The sequence below is a fragment of the Cynoglossus semilaevis genome, chromosome 5, assembly GCF_000523025.1.
Source record: "Cynoglossus semilaevis isolate Cse_v1.0 chromosome 5, Cse_v1.0, whole genome shotgun sequence".
Lineage (NCBI taxonomy): Eukaryota > Metazoa > Chordata > Actinopteri > Pleuronectiformes > Cynoglossidae > Cynoglossus > Cynoglossus semilaevis.
This window is the reverse complement of record NC_024311.1, coordinates 5,081,941-5,105,904: the sequence shown is the minus strand read 5'-3', so window position 1 is coordinate 5,105,904 and position 23,964 is coordinate 5,081,941. Positions and strand designations below refer to the sequence as shown.

The 23,964-nt window shown below is 38.2% G+C and overlaps 2 protein-coding genes across 12 annotated transcripts in view; one reads left to right on the top strand and one right to left on the bottom strand.

Annotated features, from left to right (window-relative positions):
* Positions 1-199: 199 nt before the first annotated feature.
* nucb2a (nucleobindin 2a) lies at positions 200-8,902 on the bottom strand. Of its 3 annotated transcripts, none has more exons than XM_008310062.3 (13): positions 8,641-8,902; positions 6,208-6,348; positions 5,080-5,187; positions 4,709-4,841; positions 4,507-4,610; positions 4,128-4,313; positions 3,785-3,875; positions 3,628-3,686; positions 3,446-3,538; positions 3,246-3,335; positions 2,993-3,163; positions 1,996-2,056; positions 200-1,917 (listed from the first exon to the last, which is right to left on the bottom strand). In XM_008310062.3, the coding sequence occupies exons 1-13, from the start codon at positions 8,671-8,673 to the stop codon at positions 1,697-1,699; spliced, it is 1,491 nt and encodes a 496-aa protein (XP_008308284.1). In that variant the 5' UTR covers positions 8,674-8,902; the 3' UTR covers positions 200-1,696. The 3 variants fall into 3 exon arrangements, with proteins under 3 accessions (XP_008308284.1, XP_008308286.1, XP_008308285.1); XM_008310064.3 differs by lacking the exon at positions 8,641-8,902 and adding an exon at positions 6,783-6,931; XM_008310063.3 differs by lacking the exon at positions 8,641-8,902 and adding an exon at positions 6,706-6,783.
* Positions 8,903-12,365: 3,463 nt separating this feature from the next.
* plekha7b (pleckstrin homology domain containing, family A member 7b) overlaps positions 12,366-23,964 on the top strand; it is a 55,955-nt gene continuing 44,356 nt past the window's right edge. For 4 of the 9 annotated variants that reach the window (XM_017032498.2, XM_017032496.2, XM_017032494.2 and 1 more), the window contains exons 1-3: positions 12,367-12,790; positions 12,918-12,994; positions 13,113-13,170. In XM_017032498.2, the coding sequence (XP_016887987.1) occupies positions 12,627-12,790; positions 12,918-12,994; positions 13,113-13,170 (299 nt within the window). In that variant the 5' untranslated portion in view covers positions 12,367-12,626. Of the gene's footprint in view, positions 12,791-12,917; positions 13,039-13,112; positions 13,171-23,964 lie in introns of all 9 variants that reach the window. The other 5 variants (XM_017032502.2, XM_017032499.2, XM_017032497.2 and 2 more) reach the window with 3 other exon arrangements.

Below are 23,964 nucleotides of genomic sequence, written 5' to 3'. Positions count from 1 at the left end.
AGGATTTATAGGATTAAGCAGTTACAGTTTTTTTTGTGTGTTGAACATGTATAACCAATTTGTCTCCAATGAGTTCTATGACTGACAACAGCGGACCTCAGCCCATGAGTTAGAGACACTTGCTATAAATAAATTCAAGGATGATGCCAGATGACCAAAGAAATTATGACAACAAACTAGACAACTGTTCAATGTGAGGTTAGGGTTCAAATCCTTTTTATAAATGTACTGTCCTGAACTGAGGAGCCCAGTACCAATAAAATTTAAAACATTTTTTCCAGCAGAAAGCAATCATACAACACCTGTATAATTTGTGCAAAAAAAAAAAGTGAAATGCTGTTTTCAAGAAGCTCTGACAGGCATACAAACATGGCAACGAAAACAGTTGTAAGGCAAAACAAGTCAAGTGAACAAGTGACCACTAGTGATGTTTGCCAGCAGGGGGAACCACAACATAACGCCAATCTCACAAGCTTATAATTAACTGAATCAGTAAACAACCAAGAAATCTGTCCATGACACTTCTGACCACTGACTTGTGTTCCTGCACAGTGACACCTGCTGATACACGATCCAGCCTCTGACACCACTCACCACTAAAGTCACTGTGAAAACCTTATCTTACAAAGCTTGGACTGTAAGGTCTGAGTGATGACATGATGCTGTGCTGCCATTTTAGGTCATACCCACTGTGACTCACTCAGGGGACAGAAGAACAACATGTTTTCAGCTGCATTCCACAATTGTGTGTGGGAACATTTGGGATATTAAAGTCAAAGGCTTTGCAAAACATGATTCTGAGATCGTCTTGAAAAAATTGTGAAAATTAAAAACATTTCTACCTTGGAATCTAACTAAACTAAACCGAATTAAATCAACAGGCATGCAACTTGAGCTTTTTTTTTTAAGAGACCTTGACTTAGGCCAGTAAACATGACTACTCTTCTGAGGCCACATTCTAGTTTTTCCTCGACTGGTCCAATCTGTCTTGTGCAGTCGGCCTCTACTTTTCTCTGGCTTTAACACATTTAAGCTGAAACCCTGGGAACACAACTTGCATTTATTTAAGTGTCTTGGACTTGACTTTAAATGACCAGTTACTGAATAAGGTTGAGATGTTTACAACGTGAATGCCTGACGTTCAGCTTTGAGGTAAAAAAGTTTTTCGTACGATGATGAACCATGTTCATCAAAAAATGTAACCTGTAAATCTATTTTCTTTATGGTTCAATGTATTTCTAGAAAAATCTTACTAAAATTCCTGAATATGAAGTCAAATACTTTTTTTTTTTTTTAACAATTATACTTTATATCTCCTGGAAAAAGCAGTACACACAAAACAGGCTTCAGCATCAGACCGTGGTTCTGTAAAATGAACACCAATGACAATTCACGAAATTCAAACAAAATCATATTTTTGTTCCCAAACTAAATTTGAAACATTTATTCATTCATGGAGCAGTAATGGTAAAACGTTAAGTCCTTGTAGGTTTTTCCACAATCCAAAGATTTGGATTCCTGTCACTCATTCAGAAGGAATTCAGTTATTGCAGCCTTCCCTTGTGTCATGTGCTCTTACCTCCTGAGTCACGTTGACTGAAGAAGAATCCAATTCAGTAGAAATGTATCCTTTACACACAGGAGAGGAGGTGCTGCAAAATGTCTGGATATGGAAGCCCCAGTTCCGGACAAATCACTAGGGCACGATGTGCTGGTCTGGTGACAGTTCTTGGTGGCCTGGTGGCAGATCTTGGTGTGTTTGAGGAAGTCCATACTGAGCCTCATTTTCACTGAGCTGTTGGTGATGTTCCACAGGTGAGTCGTGGTGAACGGGCTGATGTTCTTGTTGTTGGATCTCATTGTCCATGGGCAACTGATTGTCTTCAGGGTGTAACTCTGGGACATGGTTTCCTTCAACTGGAACAAAGACAGTTTTAAGTATATTCAACATCATCCAAAATAAAACAGTATTCAAGACAACGAGTAAACACCTACCATAGACTTCTGGAGGAGCGTCCACGTTCTGTGATTTTAACCGTTCCATGTGCTCAACTGCCTGTAACAGCAGAGGGGAAACTTGGTCAGTAAACATAATCACCTTAAATTTTGGCTTTTGTGATGCACTGAAAACACTTTTTATTTTTATTTTTAGGGTAATGTTAACTGTAACTATAATTTATAGCATAATCTTAAAGGCCACCTTTTAGATACTTTTAACTTCACAATGTCTTTTCTAATATTTGGATAATTTATTGGTTACCTTTGAACTAAATATTTCTTAGTTACCATTTAACTTGTTAATCATCAAGTTTCAATATATTATATTATATATAAAAATGACAATTAAAACGAATCTTCAGCAAAGGTTCTACTTTGTGAAGGTGAACATTTGACTAACTTAAGTTACCTAGTTAGTTAACTTTTAAACCAAAAACTTAAACCTTCTTTTCTTTTTTTTTTTTTTAAACCAAAAACTTAAACCTTCTTTTTTTTTTTTTCAATTCTAGCAATATTTTTGGGCAATATTTTTGCAATATTTAAATACACTGTTAATTTTCTGGGTTACATCACTTGTATTTTTTTATTGTATTTGCAACATTCTGTGTTTTATTTGGAGGTCTATATAATTGTTGTAATTTTTACATTATTTTTTATGAAATTATGATTATATTTATAATATTATATTTACCCTTTATTTTTCTTTGCTTAGAGTACACTTGGTGTACTGTATATGACTTGTTTTTCTTGAAATACTTCAGGGGAGCTGAAGCAACAATTCCTTCCTGGGGTCTATAGACATATTTGTGATTCTAATTCTTACTAAATTGCATGTCTTTGAGCACTTGATAGGTTCTTTTTCTTTTAATTTACATATCTTTCAAATAATGTATAGCTGTTTATAAATCAAATTTGTGCTAATCATGAACTAAGTAACATATTTCCAGGACGTTTGTACTCTGCTGTATTCTGATACAGCTGTGTTGATGTTCACCTGCTGCAGCTCCATTTTCTGTGCGTTCAGCTGCTCCTGTTGTTTCTCCAGCTCCTCCCTCTGTTTCTGCAGGTCATAGGCTTTCTGGTTCAGATCCTGCTCCTGCTGTGCTAGGTGCTCCTCAAACTCCCGCATCTCTTCATCTGTGTACAGCTGGTTTTGCTCCAGGGTCTGATGGGTGGAGATTAATTAACAATTTTTCTGTTTTAACACATATTCAAGTTTGTTTTGAAATCCAACAGTGAAACCTCACCTCCCAGCTATCTGGCTCCAAGAATTCTTTTTTCCTTGTTGCCACAAGAAATTCATCTAGAGAGACTAGCCTGTCTTTATTAGAATCCACCTGGAGAGAAGATAATAGAATTTAAGCAAGGATTACACAATGTTGCATTTCATTTCTCAATGGTGTGGCGAACTGGGAGAGTGTCAAACAAGTTCGGGAACCTACTGTACCTCATTCATGACATGTTCCCTCATACGCAGTCTCTCTTCCTCCATCTCCACCATGTCATCTTCCTCGTTGGTGGGATCGTAGATTTTCTCCAACTGCAGTAACAAAGACAACAGGTCAGTGTCGCCGTCAGCATCAGTGTCAAACACGTTTAGAGAAATGTTTAGAAACCACAGGACTTCACCTCTTTGGTGAACAATGCTTCCAGCTCCTGCTCGTCAAAATAGCCGTCTCCGTTTGAATCTACATTATAACATACAAAATGTCACTATATGTTGTGTTAAATCTGGCTGTCGGTGCAGTATTGAAATTGGATGACTTGCCACTCATTGGGTTCTTACCATGCAATTTGAAAAAGGTCTTGGGGTCAAAATCCTCAGGGTCCAAACCATCGGCATCTTCCCAGACCTCCTTCAGTTGATTCTGGCTGCCCTGTGCAAAAGTCACATGATGCATTAATAAACTATAATATGTCAGTTCCAAATACAGAGACATTGGTTTGAAAACAACATCAAGGTGATAAAGGGGGCATGTAGAACATTAGTTCATATGTAAACATATAGTGACATACAGTAAAATTCCATTTCCTTTGGTACCTACACCCCATAGGTGTATTTAAACCTGATATGTATCCACAAATCTCCATAAGCTGGTCCTCACAAAGTGATGTAAGGTTAGACATACTGGGTGGTTGACTTTAGGGTGGTCAGCGTGCTTCTTTTTCAGTTCATTGTAGTGTTCCTCCTCTTTTCTTCTGTCCTCCTCATCCAGAGTTTTCAGGTGTTCCTGTCTGTCGTGCTCTTTCATCATTTCATACCTCTTGAACTCCTCGTGTCTGTCCTTGTCAAAGTTTTCCAGGTCCTTTGTGGCCTTTGTGTAGAGAAAACATTTTAGTGATAAAATAAAATATATAATATGATATCAATTAATTTTTTTTGTATTAAACTAAACACTGATGTGGTCCTCCAAAATTTAAATTCCTGTTGAAATCACCAGATTGGACAACCCAAGTGTAGCTTTTTTCCACAGCAACAGAAACAAAGATATTTAAATATATACTTACTGATTTGATGAGCCGATCAAGATCATCCACTTCAAAGGTATGTGGGTTCATATGATTCAGGTACTCAAACTGTTTCAGCAGAGCCTGGTGGTCAACTGCAATGTCTGTTCAAGGAGATACATATAACAATAAATGTAATACGCATCAAACCATAGAATTCTATTTTTATACAAGAAGGTGAAATATTTTCTGAGAAACACACCATTCCCTCCTTCAATGTCTTGCTTGGCTTTGATCAGGGTTCGTAGTCGGCTCACCTCTTGCCTCTTTAACTCGTCCAGTTTTGTTCTGACATGATGGCTGACAAAGTCTAGTTCTTTGGCCAGTTTGCCTTGCTATAATTCACAGAACAATAAAAGATTAAATGCTACAGCTACATAATTTCATGCAAATAAAATGGCAGGTATAATTTTTAAATTATTTAACTTTTAAATACATCTATAAATGATTACATTTCATTATCTTGTTTTTTCTGTAAAATATATCGTACATTACTTTTTACATTTTTATAAAATATTACTCAATATATAAATGAACTACTATGTGCAGCAACTACAGAAAATGGTACAACACCTTGATATCCTCCATGTCTGTATTGTGAAGCTTTTCTCTAAAATGCTGGTCTTTCTCCAGAAAATCAATGACTTCTCTGAGGTAGCGGTCATAATGTAGTCCAGTGTCCTATAATAAATGTGAGAAAAAAGTTTTATATTCAACACAGTTTATCTCCATTTCGACCAACACATTAATAGTTTTTTACATGCCATGTCATGTAAAATAAATTAGGTCATACCATACTTTGACCAGGTCAAAGTTTGGGAAGTAAGATCACAATTATAGTATATAGTTCCATTGATAGTTCCTCAAAACAGTACACTTCATCTTTCTTCTACAGTACTGGCCTGTGGTGTAAATTTGGCATAACCAGGCCGCAGAGGCTGATCCATAAAACTCTCCCCATGTTGCAATGACAGGGTCATACAACCAGTTTCTACAAATGTGAATAGCACAGCCATTTACTATATAATTTTTAATGTAAAGGTTTTGTTAAGTGAAACTGAAACTCAGGTGACAGCATACCACTGCACACAAGGAAATGTGACCTCTGCTTTTAACCATCACCAAAGTGAGCAGGGGTCAGCTCAATCGCCCGTGGAGCGGTGTGTGCCATGCTCAGAGCACCTCAGTGGCAACTTGGCAGCTGATGGACTCGAACCTGTCCACCTACCTGTCAAGTAATGGTAGGTAGTACTACGCACTGAGTTATATTTAAGAATATTTGTAGAAATTACTAAAAATAAAACACCTTAAGAATAACAAAATATAACCTGATAAAAGGAACTTAAAATAATTTAAATTAAGAGGAACTAAATATACCTTCATTTAGGAAAGTAACTACATACAATTTAAAATCTACAAGCAAAACAATATTAAAATATAAAATGGACAATAAACAACAAAGGGAAATTCAAAATAGAGAACTTTGTCTACTGGGGTTAGACATAACGTTGCATGTTGAAAACACTATACTTTTAAATCGTGCAATTACAATACTTTACAACAGTTAGCATGGGACAGTTACGTCCAATTCTTAATACATTACAGATGCTCTACACATCACAAATTCTGACTGCGTTTAGCCAGTAAAACGTTCTGCCTGTGTTATTCTGTTGCATCATTGTGGGTAAACTGCTCTCTTACCACACTAGGTGGAGGCTCACTGGGCTGATTCTCTGCTTCTTTTACTTTAGTCTTGTCCACACTTATTGGAACGGCATCTGAGCACAGGAAGTGGACCATCAGCAGGAGCCAGCTGCTCTGAAGGGCCCGGCTCCAAAACATCTGCAAACATGAATAATTAACATTAGAGCAGGTTTGTATCACATTGTCATTAGCATTGATCTAACATTCAGTGGTAAACACCAACATGTCAATTTGGTAAACACGCAAATTAATCTTAGTTTCACTCAAAACAGCACGTCAGCTCTACACTGGTGATACATTAATAGCTACGTAGCTAATAATATACAGAGCAAGCTGATAGCTGTACCTTTGACAGACTTAGCAAATCTTAACCAAGAACAAACCCAGCTGGGCACAAAATGTCACGCTGAACTACACAGAGAAACGTTTCTAGAACCTCGACATTTCCACTGTACACAGACACAAATAATTAAAATTCGCTGTCTCAATACTGACTTTACGTTGAGTCCAGGACATCGTCAATAATGCCAACCTCCTGTCTGCCGACAGCCGCTATGATACTCACAACCTACCGTGTTTACGGTGTCGACGCAGATTTCAACGCCATAGGACAAATCAGCTGTCCATCCAATTGAATAGCAAGTTGCGTTGACATCGCACAATACGTGGCGTGAACCGCCGGACGGCAGAGAAGCAACGGGCGGGCTTTCATGATTCTGGGCAAATCACTGGTAGCTTTTTAACTGCCTCAACGACATGAAATGATTTAATGAGTACGGTACTGAAATTAACAAGTGAAGGCTGATCCCATCAACGTAATCTTAGTAATCCTCCTACAAAGTTGTTGAAATATTGTTCAAATATTTGGGATGGAAAATCTGTAGACATCTTATCTGGGTTTTAAACGCGTAGTACATCTTTAGCCTAGCAAATAGGATGTCAACTGGGTTTTCAAGTGCTATAATAAGCACTTCCGTTATTCACATTGATGTTGCAACATTGTTTCATACAAGTTTGGCAACTACATGTTATTCGTGGATGATAAAATTCGGTGTCAAATATTTATATACAATTTGGAAATGTGACTCTTAAAAAGTATTTTATACGAATAGTTTATTCTAATGTTGCTCAGACCACTGCTACAGTAAAGTTAGGCGACTCTTACCTCTTTCTGACTCCATGTACTCACAGATGGTTGTTTTGTTTTCAGTGCCAGCACCAGAACTGTTTGTATTTTTTTTACATCTTAAATGTTAAAACAATGAAAAACTGCATCATTCTACACCAACTTTTTTTTTCTTGGCCTGCCGTAAGATTTACTGTGTATGCTGTTGTCATATGCTGAGCTCTCAACATTCCAGCAGAGAGCGCTGTTTTGAATAGCAAGTTATTATAGGTTATTATTGCCATCTGGTGGAACATTGTATAAGTTAACATTTAGTCAGTTATACTTGATCTAGTTCAGCGCTTCTCAGTTATTTTCTGTCACCCCCCCTCCGGAGACAGAAGTGTTTTCACCCCCCAGGGTGACCACCTCCAAACCGACAAAATACAGGACAAGTAGCAGGTTTGAGTGGGACAATGAGGGACAGCTGTAATCAATTAAAGCCCTTTACCCCCACAAAACAAACAAAACTCTATAGTACCCAGGACATAACCTAAACCTAAAAAGCACACATTTTGCAATGTAACGTATTTATTGTTGCATTATCCTATTTTGTATTAATAATTTTAGTAACTTTAATAATTATTTAATTACTCAACTATTTTTTGCTGTTGTTTTGGTGCTTTACTGCTACTGGAGCCTAAATGTCCCGAAGGGAACTCCCAAGAGATTAATAACGTGCCATCTACCCAATTCTTCCACATTTAACATAAAATAAGCAGATAAGGGCCAACAAAATATGACCTGATGTAAAAAATTAAACCATTTCAATGTAAACAGGTCTCTGTAAAACCAACAACTCCTGTGGATTATATGCCATCTGGGACGAAAACAGGAAAATAAAAAATAGAAATACGCCAGCGCCACCAAACAGATTTTGCATCACAGTCCAGACACCAGCAGGTGGCAGGCCAACAGCCTTTCTCAGCACTATGATTAGCACTTTTCAGAAACACATTGGTAGCAGAAAAGCAACCGAATGTTAAAACCTGGGCCATAACAAGTTTCAATGGCCGTGAATATACATTCTGCATCGTTGTAGAACTCTATAGAGCTATGTACACAGTAGCCCTTGACCTGAAACTCTCTTAAGATTTGAGATTTTCTACAGTCGGTTGACCAATATGAATGTGCATACTGCACTGCATGGTACACACTGGTAACTTTTACTACAGTAATTTTATCCAACTCAGTGTCATTTTGTTTGCAGAAAAAATACTGCACACTTTGGGATGTTTGATGTTGTGTACTTGTGTGAGACTCACGTGCATCGTGTCGTTTCCAATTAGCACCACCATGCCCGACAAGAACCCGTTTTCCACAAATTGCAGAATACTCGTTCAGAATCTCCTCCCACCGGTCTAAGCCAAAATGTGGTGTCTTCTTTTTCCGGCACACTACACATGGGCGCCTTTACAGTATCAAAAAACTGCGCGCTGTACGTTTTCAGAGGCTAAAGTTTGTCTGATTTTTGCGAGTCAGCAGTTTGATTGACACACCACTCAGCCTGTCAGCTACCGCCCTATCCACCAAGTGGCCTATCATTGCACTGCACTGATAGTCGTGCCCATAGACAGCTATGTACATAAAATAGTTTATTTTTATGTAAGTAATGTCGAATGAAAAAGTGGGACAAAATGTTCAATTTGTGTGACGCGGGACAGAGGCTAAAACTGCTGTGTAATGCAACGTAGAGCTATATGCCCCGACCCACACCCCCGCGAATTGAATGATGCCAGGGGGGCCGCCCAACTATTTGAGAAGTACTGATTTAGTTAGTTATCAGTGATACTCTGTTTTGTCTGCTTGGAGCAGTTTGGAATAAAGATTAGTCTTTCACATGGGAGTTATAAAGCTTTTGGCTCTTTACTCACCCTATAAGTGCTATATAAAAACACGCAAAAAGTTTTACGAGCTTTATATCAGCAGGTGCCAACAAGACAATGATTGTAATGATTAAACTTAACATCCCTGCTCTTTAGGTATGGCTGTTCAGGAGTACTTTAAAGATTGAAAAGGCAATTCATTCTTTGAAAACCCTTTATATATTTTTTTGTACAAATTATGATTTTTAAAAAAACTACAGTTGTCCTCTGTACATAACACGTCCATGAAATAGACGAGTGATTAACACAGGACACATAAGTGGTGGTGGGCTGTGTTACTGGCCAGAAAGGTGGTCAAGTTTTTGTTGATTGCACTTAACCTTGTATGACAAAAACATTATAAATCAACAACAGGGACAGTGGAGCAGATAGAGAGTCTCAACACTCAACACTTTAACCCAACTTTTTTTTTATCACGTTTAAACACTGGATTACATAAAAGGTTTGGTGTGTCGGATGCACCTTTTATACATCAAGATAAATAAAGAATTTAAAGAAATAGAAAACTATGCTCTTAGAAACTGCTAGAAAAATTAAAACTGAAGACAATGTTAAATTAAATACATCAGTGTCAGGTGGACAGGATTTTGCTCTTTAACCAGTAAACTGTGATTCAACAGGAGTCTCCCTGTTTGACGAAGACAATATCATTGAGTCACCTTGCTGCATTGTGAACCTCTGGCAACTAAGAGGCAGCAGCAGGAGCAGCAGCAGCGACACACCACATACTGCAGAGCTCCAATGGACTGCGCATAAAATGTGTGTATTCGTGTGTGCAAATTAGTATGGATAAGTGGATGGGTATGCTGAGAACGGTGGCTGATAATAAATCATAGCAAGGTCAAAAAAGAGCAATTGAGTAGGGATACAAAATGATTACACTGCAGTATTTATGATGATACACTATCCTGTGCTTTACTTAACAGACTGGATAATGTTTATTACTCTCGCTTTAAACGTCTATTTAAAAGCCGTACCCTAATTGTTGTGATAATCGCTGGCTACTGCCGCTCTTAGCTTGAAGTTAGTGCAAAACATTGTGCAAAACAAGAACGAACACACGTTAAAATGTATTATTGTCACTTGCTAAAGGCTTTGTTTGCTATTTGGTATTATGTCTTACACTATTTTTTATTATGAGTTACAATATGGTACCTGATATCACACTGGAAATTGTAGAAAATCTTGAGTGGTTTGTCAAACTACACGACTACAATTACATTATTCAACAGCCAACAATGCTAATCATTGAAAACAATGCTGTTATGCTCACAGGAGTTAAAGAAAGATGTACACAAAGATCTTCTTCAACAGCTCTGCTCTCAGCTGCACTTTTTTAGTTTTTATAGCCATCTGCTGCCACCCAGTGGATTCGTATTAAATTGTTATGACTGTCACTGTTCATACACAACAAAAGCTGATTATTTGCAGTAAATAAATAGTTTTTAGACCAAAATAGTGAACTTTTCTGTAGTATACTTGATGATCTCTCGCCCACTCTCGTGCCGTAGCACTGTGTTTGGGAAACACTGCTATAAGGAGAAAGTCAGGTGTATCACAGCAGAAATATTCTCTTTATCTGACTTTTCTGTCATGGAGACTTGAAATATTAACACCGAAAGATCCCGCAGCTGCACGCTAAGAGTTTTTGAAAGGAAGTGTTTTATCTCACTTTGTCTTTGAAGAACACAGCCTTAAACCACTGGAGAATGTTCACACAAAGGTCCATCCAAAAAGGAAATTACAGATCAAATATTTATAGCAGATGTTTGTTGCTGTTGGCCAACAGATTGGTCTCTTTGGCAGAGGAAACATAAGTTACTTTTAGCTACATGTCTGAGGAAGCATAAGGATTTTTGAAAAAAAAAAAGGTGTCTTGTCTTGGATTATCTTGGATTAGCAGGGACAACTTATCTGTCCAACAGACAGGGTGCATTAGGTTATAAGGGCTGTGCCATAATGTTGATATTGTGTGACATTGAATCTGTTATACTCCTACATGAGTCCAGTAAAATTTATGGGCTGCACTGGAGAATTGGGCTGATCTTTTTTAATACAGTAGAAGTGTTACTGCGACACGGTTAGAGAGGCTCTCTGTTCTTAAAATGTGACCGCAGTGAAGGTGAAACTGCACCTAAAGCTTCCAGAACAAGTCATACACAGACACACACAGGCGGGCAGGAGAGCTCTGTCTATGATGCAGTGACAGCTTTTGCAGAGATTAAATGAGTCTCAGCACGTCGTGGTTTTTCTACATTTTATAAAGTAACTACACAAACCATAAAAAAACATGATTATCTGTTTTTTTAAAGTTGAGTATATAGAAATAAAAACAATATTTAAATTAAAATAAAATTTAAATTTTGAATTATATAAAAATAATGTGACCACCTACAGTATGGCAGTGCACCATTTGCAATGTGCCTCCATCTGCCCGTTACTCCTGCCCCTCTTGTTTGTAAGTACTTGACACAACTTTGAGTTAATTTTTACTACATGAAAATAGTTTAGGTATATGGTAGCAGTGTATCATAAAACATGCGGTAAAAGTTAAATTTTTAAATAGTTGAGTTGAATGGGATACAATCATCTACTAGGAGGGTGCATTATGGAGTAATTATTTTTTTCCTTTTTCAGCTAACCTTTAGCTATTTTCTGTCATTCTTGCTGCTGAACTTATAGTTTGGGAAACTGGGCTTACTTTAATAACCTTGCTTATTTTTGGCATTATACTTTTGCTTAAAATCAACTTGCTCTGGAATGAAGGTAGTAATGACTACCAGCCAGGTACAGAAGTATTTTGACTAACCATTAGCCTTTCCTGATTTTTTATTTTATTTTGATCTATATTAATCGAAGGTCTCAAAGCTTTTATACATATAGCTTAATATGTAAAGGACAAATATTTAACTCACCTTCAGCAGAATACTGGCACACTAATTTGCAGGTATTATATTTGTTGTATTGCCATCAGCTGACGGTTCTCCTCTTTGACATTGCAAAGGTTACTTATGTAGTTTAAAATGTTCAGGTGCACCAAAGGTTACTTATGTAGTTTAAAATGTCCAGGTGCACAAAAATATTTCAAGGTCAAATTGACTGCTATGCACACTGTTTGCATGGTCTTCTGTTTGACCAGTGCCCATGTATTTGTGCTCCTATTCTGTAATTTGTGTCAGAACATAATGATTTGTGTTTTGTGTGCTCAGATTACGAACACAGCGCAGACCTCACTCGGTATCCTGCTGTTGTCCACTTCGGTTTCTTCCCCTTTAAAAAACTGTGCAGCTCCGGTGTTGGTATCGTGTATGTTCTCTGGAAAAGTCTGCGGACCGGAGAGAGGGAGGGGGCGTGTGTGCAAGTGAATGGGTGAGAGAGAGAGAGCGAGAGAGTTAGAGGGGAGGGAGAAGGGGACAATCCCACCCAGCAGCCACAGAGGAAAAATCATGGCGGCCCCTCTCGGACGGGACACTCTACCTGAGCACTGGTCGTATGGAGTTTGCAGAGATGGCCGCGTCTTCTTCATTAAGTAAGTGACTTCGAGCAGAAAACGCTCCGACACTTGGCCGGTTTGCCTTGCAGCGCCGCAGAGGATGTTTTTTCCAGGGATTTTTCTTTCAAATAATGGCTCAGTAACAGGTGTCTCTGTGTTGCAGTGATAAAACTCAAAGCACCACTTGGCTCCATCCGCGCACTGGAGAACCGGTTAACTCAGGACATATGATACGGTCAGGTACGCGACCCATTTGTGAGGGTTTTGTAGGACGTGGAGAGGACGTGAGTTTTGCTGCAGTGTGTGTGAGAGTGAGTGAGTGAGTGTATTGCTCAGCGTGTTTTTGTTCGTGTTGCAGACTTGCCCAGAGGATGGGAAGAGGGCTTCACGGACGAAGGAGCCAGTTACTTCATCAAGTGAGTGGCTTATAACGAGTATGTTGTGTTGTTTTTATGGCAACAAAACCGGTGTTTGGAATTGCACAATGTCGCACATCGCGATAAAAGAAGACATCGTAACAAGTTCTTGCTTATGTAGCTGCCCAGTTAGCATGTCAGTGTGGTTAACACAAAGCTGTAGCCCACACACGGGCTGCACTGCTGCCAAATGGGCATTGAAAACACAGTAGATGGGACATCAGAAAGGCAGGGGCGCCATTTGTAGGCCTGAGTAAGTTTTACTACTTAACCTGGTTTTTATTTAGAAACTATATGAAACTTTGCACAATGTAGGTAATTTCTGTAGAAACTGTAGTTGTGATCAGCTTCACCACATTGTTGTGCAAATTTTAAAAATGAATTTTAACTTTGTGTTTTGCACACGCTATTTAAAGATTGCTTTGCAAAACTTTTTTGCAAACACTTCAGAGTAAGAGTTAAAATATAACTTGCAAATCACAACTTATGCATTGTTATCTAAGTCAAACAAGTAAACCCCATAGGACATTTGATCTAGTTTGTTACAGAAAACCTGTTACCCTCAGAGTCTGGTGCCATGATCATAACATAACAACAGCTAACCTCAGAGAAACTGCTGGCTAATGTGTGTATTGCAGCTCAGTGACACTTGAAGTACTCTGAGTACAACGAAAAGTCATCTCTGCAGTTGTTAGAAGTCTACCACTCTTTTTCATTATACCCTACCCTTACTGTACATGTGCATAAACACAAGTTCACGTGAGTGTTGTCACACGTGATTACACTGGACCCAAGCCAGTACTGATTAACATTCCACCTCTACGGTGGTTCGTGCTTTGTAGCTATCTGTATTCAGACCACCGGACCTTTAAAGTAATATTACCTCCTTTTTAAAAGCGTGAAAAATATGCAGAATTGCTTGAAATTGCGAGTCCTTTCAGCCTTTGTTTTGTATCTGGAACATATTTTTCCCTGACCCCTCTGATTGAGCTGAACAAAAAAGTGTGATAACCTGTTAACCTGTGGTATCTGGAGCTGTTTCATATTAACCTGATTGTATTGGTATTGGTATTGAAGCGGTATCAGGTGTTGGTTGGAATGCAAAGCCCAGGTACAGATATCAGTTTCAGGAGTTAAACAACATGGATTGATAAGTCTCTGCAGAATCTGGTGGGAGAAGATGGCAAAATCACAGTCATTGCAATTATCAAGAGGATTGAAATCTTGGAATGTCTCAAATCTTACCTAAGATCTTGGTCACAGTAAGCTTTCAGCTCATACTGTCCCAGAAACCTTGGGCAAGGTTTAAGTGACTTAAAGGATCTGAAGATTCTTTAGCACTTTCATACACAACCCCTGTGCAGCCCTGGTCTAGTTAGAACTATTTTTATTTATTTCCCGTACAGTCCAAACTATGAATTAGGTACATGCCCTGGCCCCACCATGACCCTTTCTCAAGTTAAATTTAATTATATATAAACATTCTTTTCAGTCCTTGTCAAGATATTGTTTACAGTTGTTATTTTTGGTCCAGGTAATGACAGGACTATTAATATCATTCCACACCTGTAGTAGCTGGCATGGCGTACCATTTAATTGCCCCTGTTTAATAGCTTTGTCAATCTGGTGTGTAATTCTAAACCCGTTGGTCACGCGCTGTAGCTACTAGCTCAAACTTTATTGTTAACGTACCCGGTTATCTTCCCAAGTGTGCATGTAGAACACATAACAAATGCCATATTAACGTGTCAACATATGGATGAACACCCAGAGCTTTCATCTGATAGGTGAAAGCAATTTACCCTGACCGCTTTGTGAGTGGGACGTGGCAGTGACTGTAGCAGGACAGGAGGCGTCAGGAGGCTATTAAAATTCTCCTCACGTTCTCCATGCAGGACCTTTACTTCCTAGGATAGCTCAGATAGGTGTACGGCCTTGACGTGTGTGAGACATGTATGCCTGTGTGTGTGTGTTTGGATGTGTGTGCAAAAGAAAGAGTGAGAAAATATTAACATAGAGATTTTGTGAGTACATTCTGTGGTTTTGGTCCAAATTTTCTCCCCTGCACCACATTTATCATAAGTAATAATAATAAGGGCCTGTATTGTGTATCTGTTCACAGATATGTGCAGATACATTTTTGTAACTGACACAGCACACACAAAGTATTTACCCCTGTATTTATTTGTTACCTTGAACCACATATGAAATATTACTACTTGACCTTGGTAAATTTGTATTTTACACAATTGGTCTCTATGTCCAAAATAAATAAGCAAAAAGCCCAACACAAATAAGGCTAGTGTTTTGAAAAAAAAAAAAAACTATGTTAACATGTTTAGTTGAGCTCATTTAGTTGAACATTAACCTGTTTGTGTCACAGTGCAAATCTCAACCTCAAACACCATATAAGTAGTTGGAACTATTCTCCTCTCTGCTGTCTCCCTTTTTTTTTCTTTATCTTTGCCTAGACAGACGGCTGAACACAGTCTGGATGTGATGGAGATCTCTTCCTGTTAAAAGAGAATTGATTTTTGTTTCTCACCACCATTGCCAAAGTACTTGTTCAGTTTTAAATCTAATTTGGTTTTAGAATTACTCATTCTGTTTATCTTTATGTAAGGAGGATAATCCTACAATTAGGATTATCCTCATTATGAACATAGGAGGATAATCCTACAATTAGGATTATTCTCCTAAAAGGAAATGCAAAAAACCTGTAACAGGGAAGAAATGTATTTTAATGTAAAAGTCCATCGAGGCAATTTTTTTTTTTGTTAATTTGAGCTGTACAAATAAAATGTACCGAATCAAATGACCAAAATGTTTGTGTTGGCTATGGTTAGCTTTGCTACCTTATGAACACCATTTTGAAAGTATGCAGATGTCCAACCATCAGGTGAAATAATCCATATAGATGTAACAACTAGGGATGGCTCAATACATCCTTTTTGGTCTGATACCAAAACTGCAACTTGGAGTATCTCTGTTGATACTGTTTCTAATCCAATACCTCCTTTTCTCTTGCAGCATACTGCGGGTGCCGTTCTTGATCCAATAGTATCCCTGTTTAGGGCATGGCTTGCAAAGTAAAGTTGAGCTTTTGGGTATAGGTGGTGGATTGGATGGGCTATAGTTGTTTTTTTTATGTTTGATCCTGAAATTTTGACCAATATTGGACCAATACATAACCTGAGTTTCAGATTGAGCCATCCTTAATAACAACGACATGAATTAGTCTTTATAGCTATAATCATTGATGTGTTCAACATGTTCAATTTAATCCTAAAACCTCCAAGTCATCTCCACTTTGGACGGGAGACTTCTTTGTGAAAAGCCGATTGTAGATAACGGTGGCCATCTAAATTTCCTAGTTTTAAAGACGTGTGTTTTTCCTTTTCCTGTAAAATTTTGATTGTCCTTTTATTTTGCCCCAGTTGTTCAGTTTTTTGTGAGGCAGCTATTTATCAATAAGAATTCTTTTTACGGCCGTTAGACCATACATCATTGCTAAAAAAAATCTAATAAAAGTAACTGTAACAGCTGTTATAAAAATCCATCTCATCAGGGATTACGACGAATGACTTACAAATGCTGCTGACACTTCTTATAAATTTTGAAAGTCCCAAGCTATTCAGGAACACATTCTGGCATCCAAAGAATTGAGCAGTAAAAAAAAAAGTGCTGAAACTTTTCAGCTGAAAATGTGTCATTGGTGATGCCTATATTTTGTGTGATAAATAAAGACGGCCTTTGTGAGCCTCTCGTCCTCTCACTTTGTTCTCTGTAAGAAGTGAGAACAATGCCACTGAGGCGTTGTGTGAATTATAGTTTCCTAAATGTCAAGACAGCTGAATCAGGGGACCATTTGTTGTGGAGTTGTCTTGGTGGAAGGATCCTGGTTTCCTCGTGCCTCCTTGATCCTTGGTTTCTTTGTTTTTTTGGAGTAAATAGTTTGAAAGGAAAAAAAGTTGCTTTGATTAGCTTGGCCAGGAAGGCCACTCAAAGTGTTACAAAGGAAATGGGTGTGATCATAAATCATAGATGGAATTCATTTCAAGTTTTGTGATCATTTAGATCAGGGGTCTCAAACACAAATGGGTGGAGTGTTTTTGGTTGAACATGAATACCCTATGATATTAATGTGCTTAAGCATTGTAATGATTAATAAAAAAACAATGCTGCTGGGCTGGGACAGAATTAGGCAGTATCTAGATACAGGCTCGTAACCTTTTAAGGTGTTGACACCACAGACAAGAACCATAATTCTGCAGTAGTATAGATGGAAGTACTGTGAAGTGTCTCATTCCTTTCTCGTTTCTTCTCGCTCATGTTGCATTGTACGTGCTCGCTGCATGTTTTCATACTTACTGGAGCTAATAGCACTGATGATTAACCCATTCATGTGAACTGTCCACTGTCCATATTGTTTAACTTTCCTCTAAACGGGATTAGACACTATGGAATTTACTTACGACCATTAATTAATTAATGAATTCATTCATTTGTTTATCAGTAATTCTGATTGAAATGATTGATATGATAAACTAAATAACTAACTTAGTGACACTTCATGGTTTTCTCAGCTTAAAGGTTTTCCATTATTTACCATTAAAAATGTTATTTTTTTTTAGATTCAGTTTGTTTGGGCAGTTTGTCGATACCAAATAAGCAGTAATGTAATCCTCTTTAGGCTACATAAAGGTGTAATCATGTGACTTATTGTGCTGTATTGGAGGAATGGATTCTAAGAATGATACACATGTATTACAGGAATGAAATGTATTCAATGGTTCTAATGGATCTTTGTTTATGTCTTTGTGCAGCTTGACTGTGAAATCCCTGTGTGTTTTGTGCTGCAGAACTAATTACCCTGAGTAATAGCTCGGCACAGAGACAAACGGCTTATGATCCGCACGACATTTTCATCACGGTTTAGATTTGGAAAGAGTTATAACCTGGTAAGCCTGACTTCTGTGGTGTAAGGAGTAAAGTCATTTCACCTCTTAAACTTTTTACTTTGTGTGGTTTTTGTCAAGTTCACCTGCTCCAGCACACATGCTGGTGACGCCCTGAATATAACCACATATTAAAATGCTAATTTTAGTCTACACCTACTCTTCAGTTACTTAAATTGCTGCAGAGGCAGCGAGCGTTGGCGCAGAACCCAGTGTTTTTGATTCAAACCAGTGTTTAATTCCCTGGAATTAGAAATTAGAAACAAATTCAAGCAGGACGTCTGCATGGTGCTGCTGCCATGTCAACAGTGGGTTGATTTGGTGGTGTGTTGATGGTGGAATTTGGCCCAGTTGGGAAAACAAAAGAGGGAATTGTTCAGGGTTCAGTCACTCTTGGAGAGGATCAACTCACATGTATTCAGCGGTGTTTTGCTGGTCTGTCCACAGATCTTTATTTATTATTGCAGGTGTGTTACAGTCATTACATCAAAAAGTACACATTTTATTTTATGTTATGTTCAATATTCGACTAAGCCAATGTATTTGTACTATTTTTTAAATGTTTCATGGTGTCATAGTAATACACATCTATTTTTAGATGCTCTGATGTTTGTTAATTTGCAGACATTGTAGGATTTATTCTGTCCATGTTCTTGTCTTGTTAACATGCTGCTTCACAAAGACAATATCTGGCCGTTTTATCCATTTTAAGACAAGGTCAAAAGCACGGCTATAAAACAAACAGCGTTTCCCTGCAAATTTATATTCCTCACTTTTGTTTTTGTAACTACAATATTGTTGTACTAAACAGAAGGTGTGATACGATCAGTAACCTCATCAACAAATCTGTAGACTAATGGGATGATGGGGGGTCTGCTGTCATCTGTGGCAGCAGATTAGAGAGATCTGAGTGTCTTACTTTCCACAAACCTCTGAGGAGGTGACACTGGATGGAAATATCCTTCATACAATTACCATCACTTTATCCTAGATGGTAGAGCAACACAGATGAAACCAATTTGTGTTTTTATGTCAACATGAGCAATTAAAAAAGCAATCAAACAATCAACATGAGCAATTAAAAAAGCAATCAGATAAAATAATGACTACAACAACAACAACAATGATAATAATATCAAAAATCAAAATAACAACAACAATAACAATAGTAATAACAAGAAAAGCATAATAATAAAGACATTTGTTTTTATTAGTGTTACAATCTCTACACTGAATTTCATGAGTACAACAGCAAAGTTTACTTCGTTCGGCTTCCTTTTCTTGTACTTCAGTCGTGTCTCATTTTTTCAACATCTTAGGTTTTCTTTCTGTGGCACGTTCTATTTACAGATTCAGTCGTGTCTCATTTTTTCAACATCTTTATCATCTGTATGATTTTTAACAGCTGACTGTTAATGATCATGGTGACTCAAGGTAATTAGCCCTGGGATATATTTTACATCAGTGTATGTAATTGATAAAAAGAGCTAAATGTCCCTGTGGACACTTATCTTAAGGCTGATTTAATGAGTTCTCCTTTTCTGCAGACACAGCAAATCAATACATTAGTGCACACTTCAAAACATCTTTGCCAAGAAGCCCCCAAGCCCTAAAATGACCTCTGCTACTCCAGAGTATCAGTAAAAACAATTTTAGTTTCTTTTTTTAAAAATTCTGTCATGGGAAAGTGTTCAATCCACTGCTGTTGAATGTGGTGCATCTTTGCAAACTATCCTATGTTACATTTCCCCTTTGTTTTTTGTACAGTGCATCTGTGAGTTTCTCTGACCACAGTGGGTGGTGCTTCTGTTGGACAGACAATTTATACGTTTTATTTTTTTAGTTTATCCTGATATTTGAGGGCAAACAGGAAATAACTTTTAATGCTGCTGCTTCTCAAAGCGTCAGGAATGATATTAGATGTACCTTTTATTTTGTTGAGTCAAGAAAGTATCTGGTTTCATAAAGTGTGCCTTGCTATTAAATGTTCAGCGGAGACTAACCTTTGTATAAACGTTTGGGAAGAACTGTGTATTTACTTTTTGTGGTAGTCTCACCAATAGCTCTTTTGTTGCACGAGTGCTAAAGAGTGTCGTCAATTTACATGTTATTCTTTATTTTTGAATTCATTTACCACTTCATTAGAGACCTTGTGCTTTAGCCTGGTGTGTAACCTGAGCTCAGAGCTGCCTTAATTGATTTTGTCAATAAATTGTCAAGAGGCTGGGATAATCTTCAGATATTCTGATCCACAATTATACAGTAGCATGGTGATATTGTCACCTGCATGTACATGATGCGAAGATTCCACATCAACTACAGCCCAGAGGTCAAATCCTTTGGGTATATCAACATACCTGCAAGGTCAAAGACTTAAATGACCTTTCTTCACAATTCTTTCTGCTGCTTCCTTTAGGCTTCACCACACTTTCCTGACAATATTTAGATGCTTAAATGTGTTCTGACACCGCCTTAGGTTTGGCCTAATATTTATTTGCTATTGCAGGTATAGCTAATAACTTGACCATTCTCAAATCTGCAGGCTTTTGTGACACATTTAAATACAGTTGAGTCTTTCTCTCTTGATGACACAGTGACCTTCTGCTGGAAAATGGCATCTGAAGTGGGTTTGTCATTGACAGACGGCATGGAAATGGATCAGATTTCTTCTGCCGTCTCTTGGGACATAATAATTCTTGGGCTGCATCATGACTGACAAGATAATAGAAAGACCAATGCTGTGTGATATGTAAGAGTGCCTCCTGGCTAGAGATTGTATATGAAATGCATGATTCTCATTTGCACTTTTCATTGTGCATTTTATTGGTTGTACTTGTACTGTTGATGGAACTGGCATTATGTCAACGGAGTGATGAGCTGAAAACGAACAGTCCTTCATCATTCTTATTACAGCATTGAAGTCCTCTGTGTTGACATAATGCCACATTTAATGCTTGTGCAGCCACATTCAAAATTAAGTTCTAGTTTGTTGCTCTTCTCTCTTTTACTACTGCAACATTTTTTTTGCACTTTGAGTGCATAAAAAATGTAATTCCTGTTTTCTTTATGAAGCTTTAGAATTTTAAAAATGTCCCAAATGATTTCTAGGGCATTATACCAGCCAGCAAAAATATAAGGCACTGTCTTTTTCTTATAGCATATATGATTAGTTTGTAAAAAACAAAAACAAAACACTGTTACTGTCGTCAGAAGCAGCCACCGTGGGATGTGATGTCAAGATGCATCACACAGCAGCAAAAGCCTGCTGCTGTAGCAGCTCCTTTAGTCTGCTGCAGGCAGATTTATGTCGGCAATTTGTCATCATCAGTAGATGCTTGTATCATGTTTAAGGTGTGTGCAGCTATTGTGTCTCTGCGTCTGTCTCCTGTCCATGCTGCAGAGGCGTCTTTTATGTTCACTCATGTCCAGAGAGATTTACAAACGAGGCTGTCTTGACTATGTCCCGCTCCACGGTGAGCAGTGATGGGACGTGCGACAGATGGACATTATAAACTCGTTAGTATTCGGTGTATAAAGAGAGATAGTGCTCCAAGTGGACTGAATCAAAATGCTGAAAACAAAGAGCAGATTGACAGTGGGTTACAGTGAGTGAGTGAGCTGTGCCACAGAAAGGAAGTCTTCCATCAGGTCTGGTTGGGACTTGCTGTATTTACTATGCAGTGAAAGAGCTGAAGGCCCGTGGTGCCGGGTCCTGGTGGGATGATGCACCTAATCTCAAATGAGTCAGTTACTGTTCAGACAGCCTGAACAGACTGTCCAGTCAGAGGTGGTGCAGGATTCAGAGCCGAACGAGAGCAGAGGGGATGCAGGAGTCGGGATGGGGAGCTGCTGTTGCGGTTGTCTGCCCTGTGGTCAGGGGACTGACTCAGCTGGTCCTGAGACAGAGCACTCCAGTCTGGAGGAGCAGCAGAAACACACTGAAGCCAGGTAACCTGGGGTAAACCAACTTAAAATAGCATTTTGGAAAATAGATATTGGCTTTAATATTACTCTTCATTAACACCCCCGCAACACACACACACACACAGGTTATTTTTCACTGTGCTAGAGAAAAAGAGTCTGTACTCACTTTGATTGAATTTAGATGACAGCTCTTTCTTCTGCCGCATTCTGCCACAGCCTGAGTCTGACTGGAGCTCACTGCAGAGAGGAGCAGCTCCCATGCTGTCCAGTGCTGTGGGAAAGGGAAAAATGCGATTAGTCTGAAGATGAATGTTTTTTAAAATGAGAGATGGTATTTTTGGAGAGCACATAAAAGACAAAGGCTTTCTGGAAGGCAGTATTTTGTTTTATATCTTACACAGCATATTCCAGTTTTAAGATATGGCCTTCAAAAGTTTACAACTTATTGCCTTACTGCAGATACTGCTCCATGCGTTCTATTACTGCTGGGATACTGAAGTAATTAAAGTAGGACTAGAAGGGATGAGGTGAAAGGAGATTTTTTAGTACAGTTCTCCAAAAACTATCTTGTGGTTTAACAGTTATGATAAAGTAGAATTTTGTAATAAAGTTAATGGCAATACTAACATTTAATTCATGTGGTTCCATAGTGTAGCGGTTATCGGCTCTGCCTTACATGTGGAAGGTCTTAGGTTCAAGAACAAGCCTCCTTTGGTGGCAGGTGTGGGTTGCTCACACTCGCACTGTATTTCCACATTGTTGGAGGAATAGGGGTTTCATTTTTTAATTAAAAAATTGTAATTAAAAAAATGAAGACTGAATAGACTTTTTTGTGAGATAAAACATAAAGAATTAAATTAACCCTCCCAGTCTTGGTTGTGTTTGAGAGTATGTAGAGAGAGAGAGTGTAAATCAGGTCCAGTCCAAATACAGCCAGAGCCTGAGTAAATAAAAACCTGTCCTGACCTGGACCTGACTGACTTAATGCAGTATTGACATGGCGAAGTTGTTGTCATGGTTTCTCTTCACACAGACACACCACGTGTGTGGAGGATTTATACAGTATGTACGAGACTCACATTATTAAAACGTTTTACTACCAAATCTTTTTAACTAGTCTTAAAACATCTCTTTGAATTCTTGAAACAACAAGCATTACGCTGAGAGGAGCCATCTAAAAAACAAAAAAACATCACTTTTTTTTCGGCCCTTGTTTATATTTCTTATAGGCTCACATTGCACACAGACATTATAAGAATACTTTCTGTCTTAACTAATTTTATCAGTAAGCTATTTGTCTCCTTAACCCTACATTTATTGATTTGTAAGATTTCTTTTGATACTCTTCTAATGCTGTTTAGCCAACATAGACAATCCTGAGGGTGAATTTGTAAAACCTCAGCCCTTCAGTGAGGTTTCAGTAGCAGCGTCCACCTTACTAATGTTAGACTGCTTTGATAAATGTTTCTCATTGTGGATCACTCATTTAGAAACGTTAATATTCTTTGATAGATTATTGAGTGTGCAGGGACCAAAGATGAATGTAGCGCCTCATCTGGCCACTGGGAGCAGATGTAGTGGTCGACACAATTTCACACTGCAGCATTTATTGAACACATCGACCACCCAGCTGTGCCACTGCTTACAAACTAATCCAATTTAATTTGCTTTACTGCAGTTCTTATTTTTTATTCATGATCTGGTTAACACCCCCTTTTCTGTAAGATGTGATCATTAAGGATCAATGTAACCAGCCTTTACCTCAATCCTCAGATTCTGGAGGAATTATGGTGAATTCGTTGCCACCTATTTTTCATCACTATATTTCAGTTCCATTCATCACCCAGCCATGAAGTGCGTGTTCCAAACAAGGATTTATGGGTAAGGTGAGGGAAGACTGTGTTCCTGCATT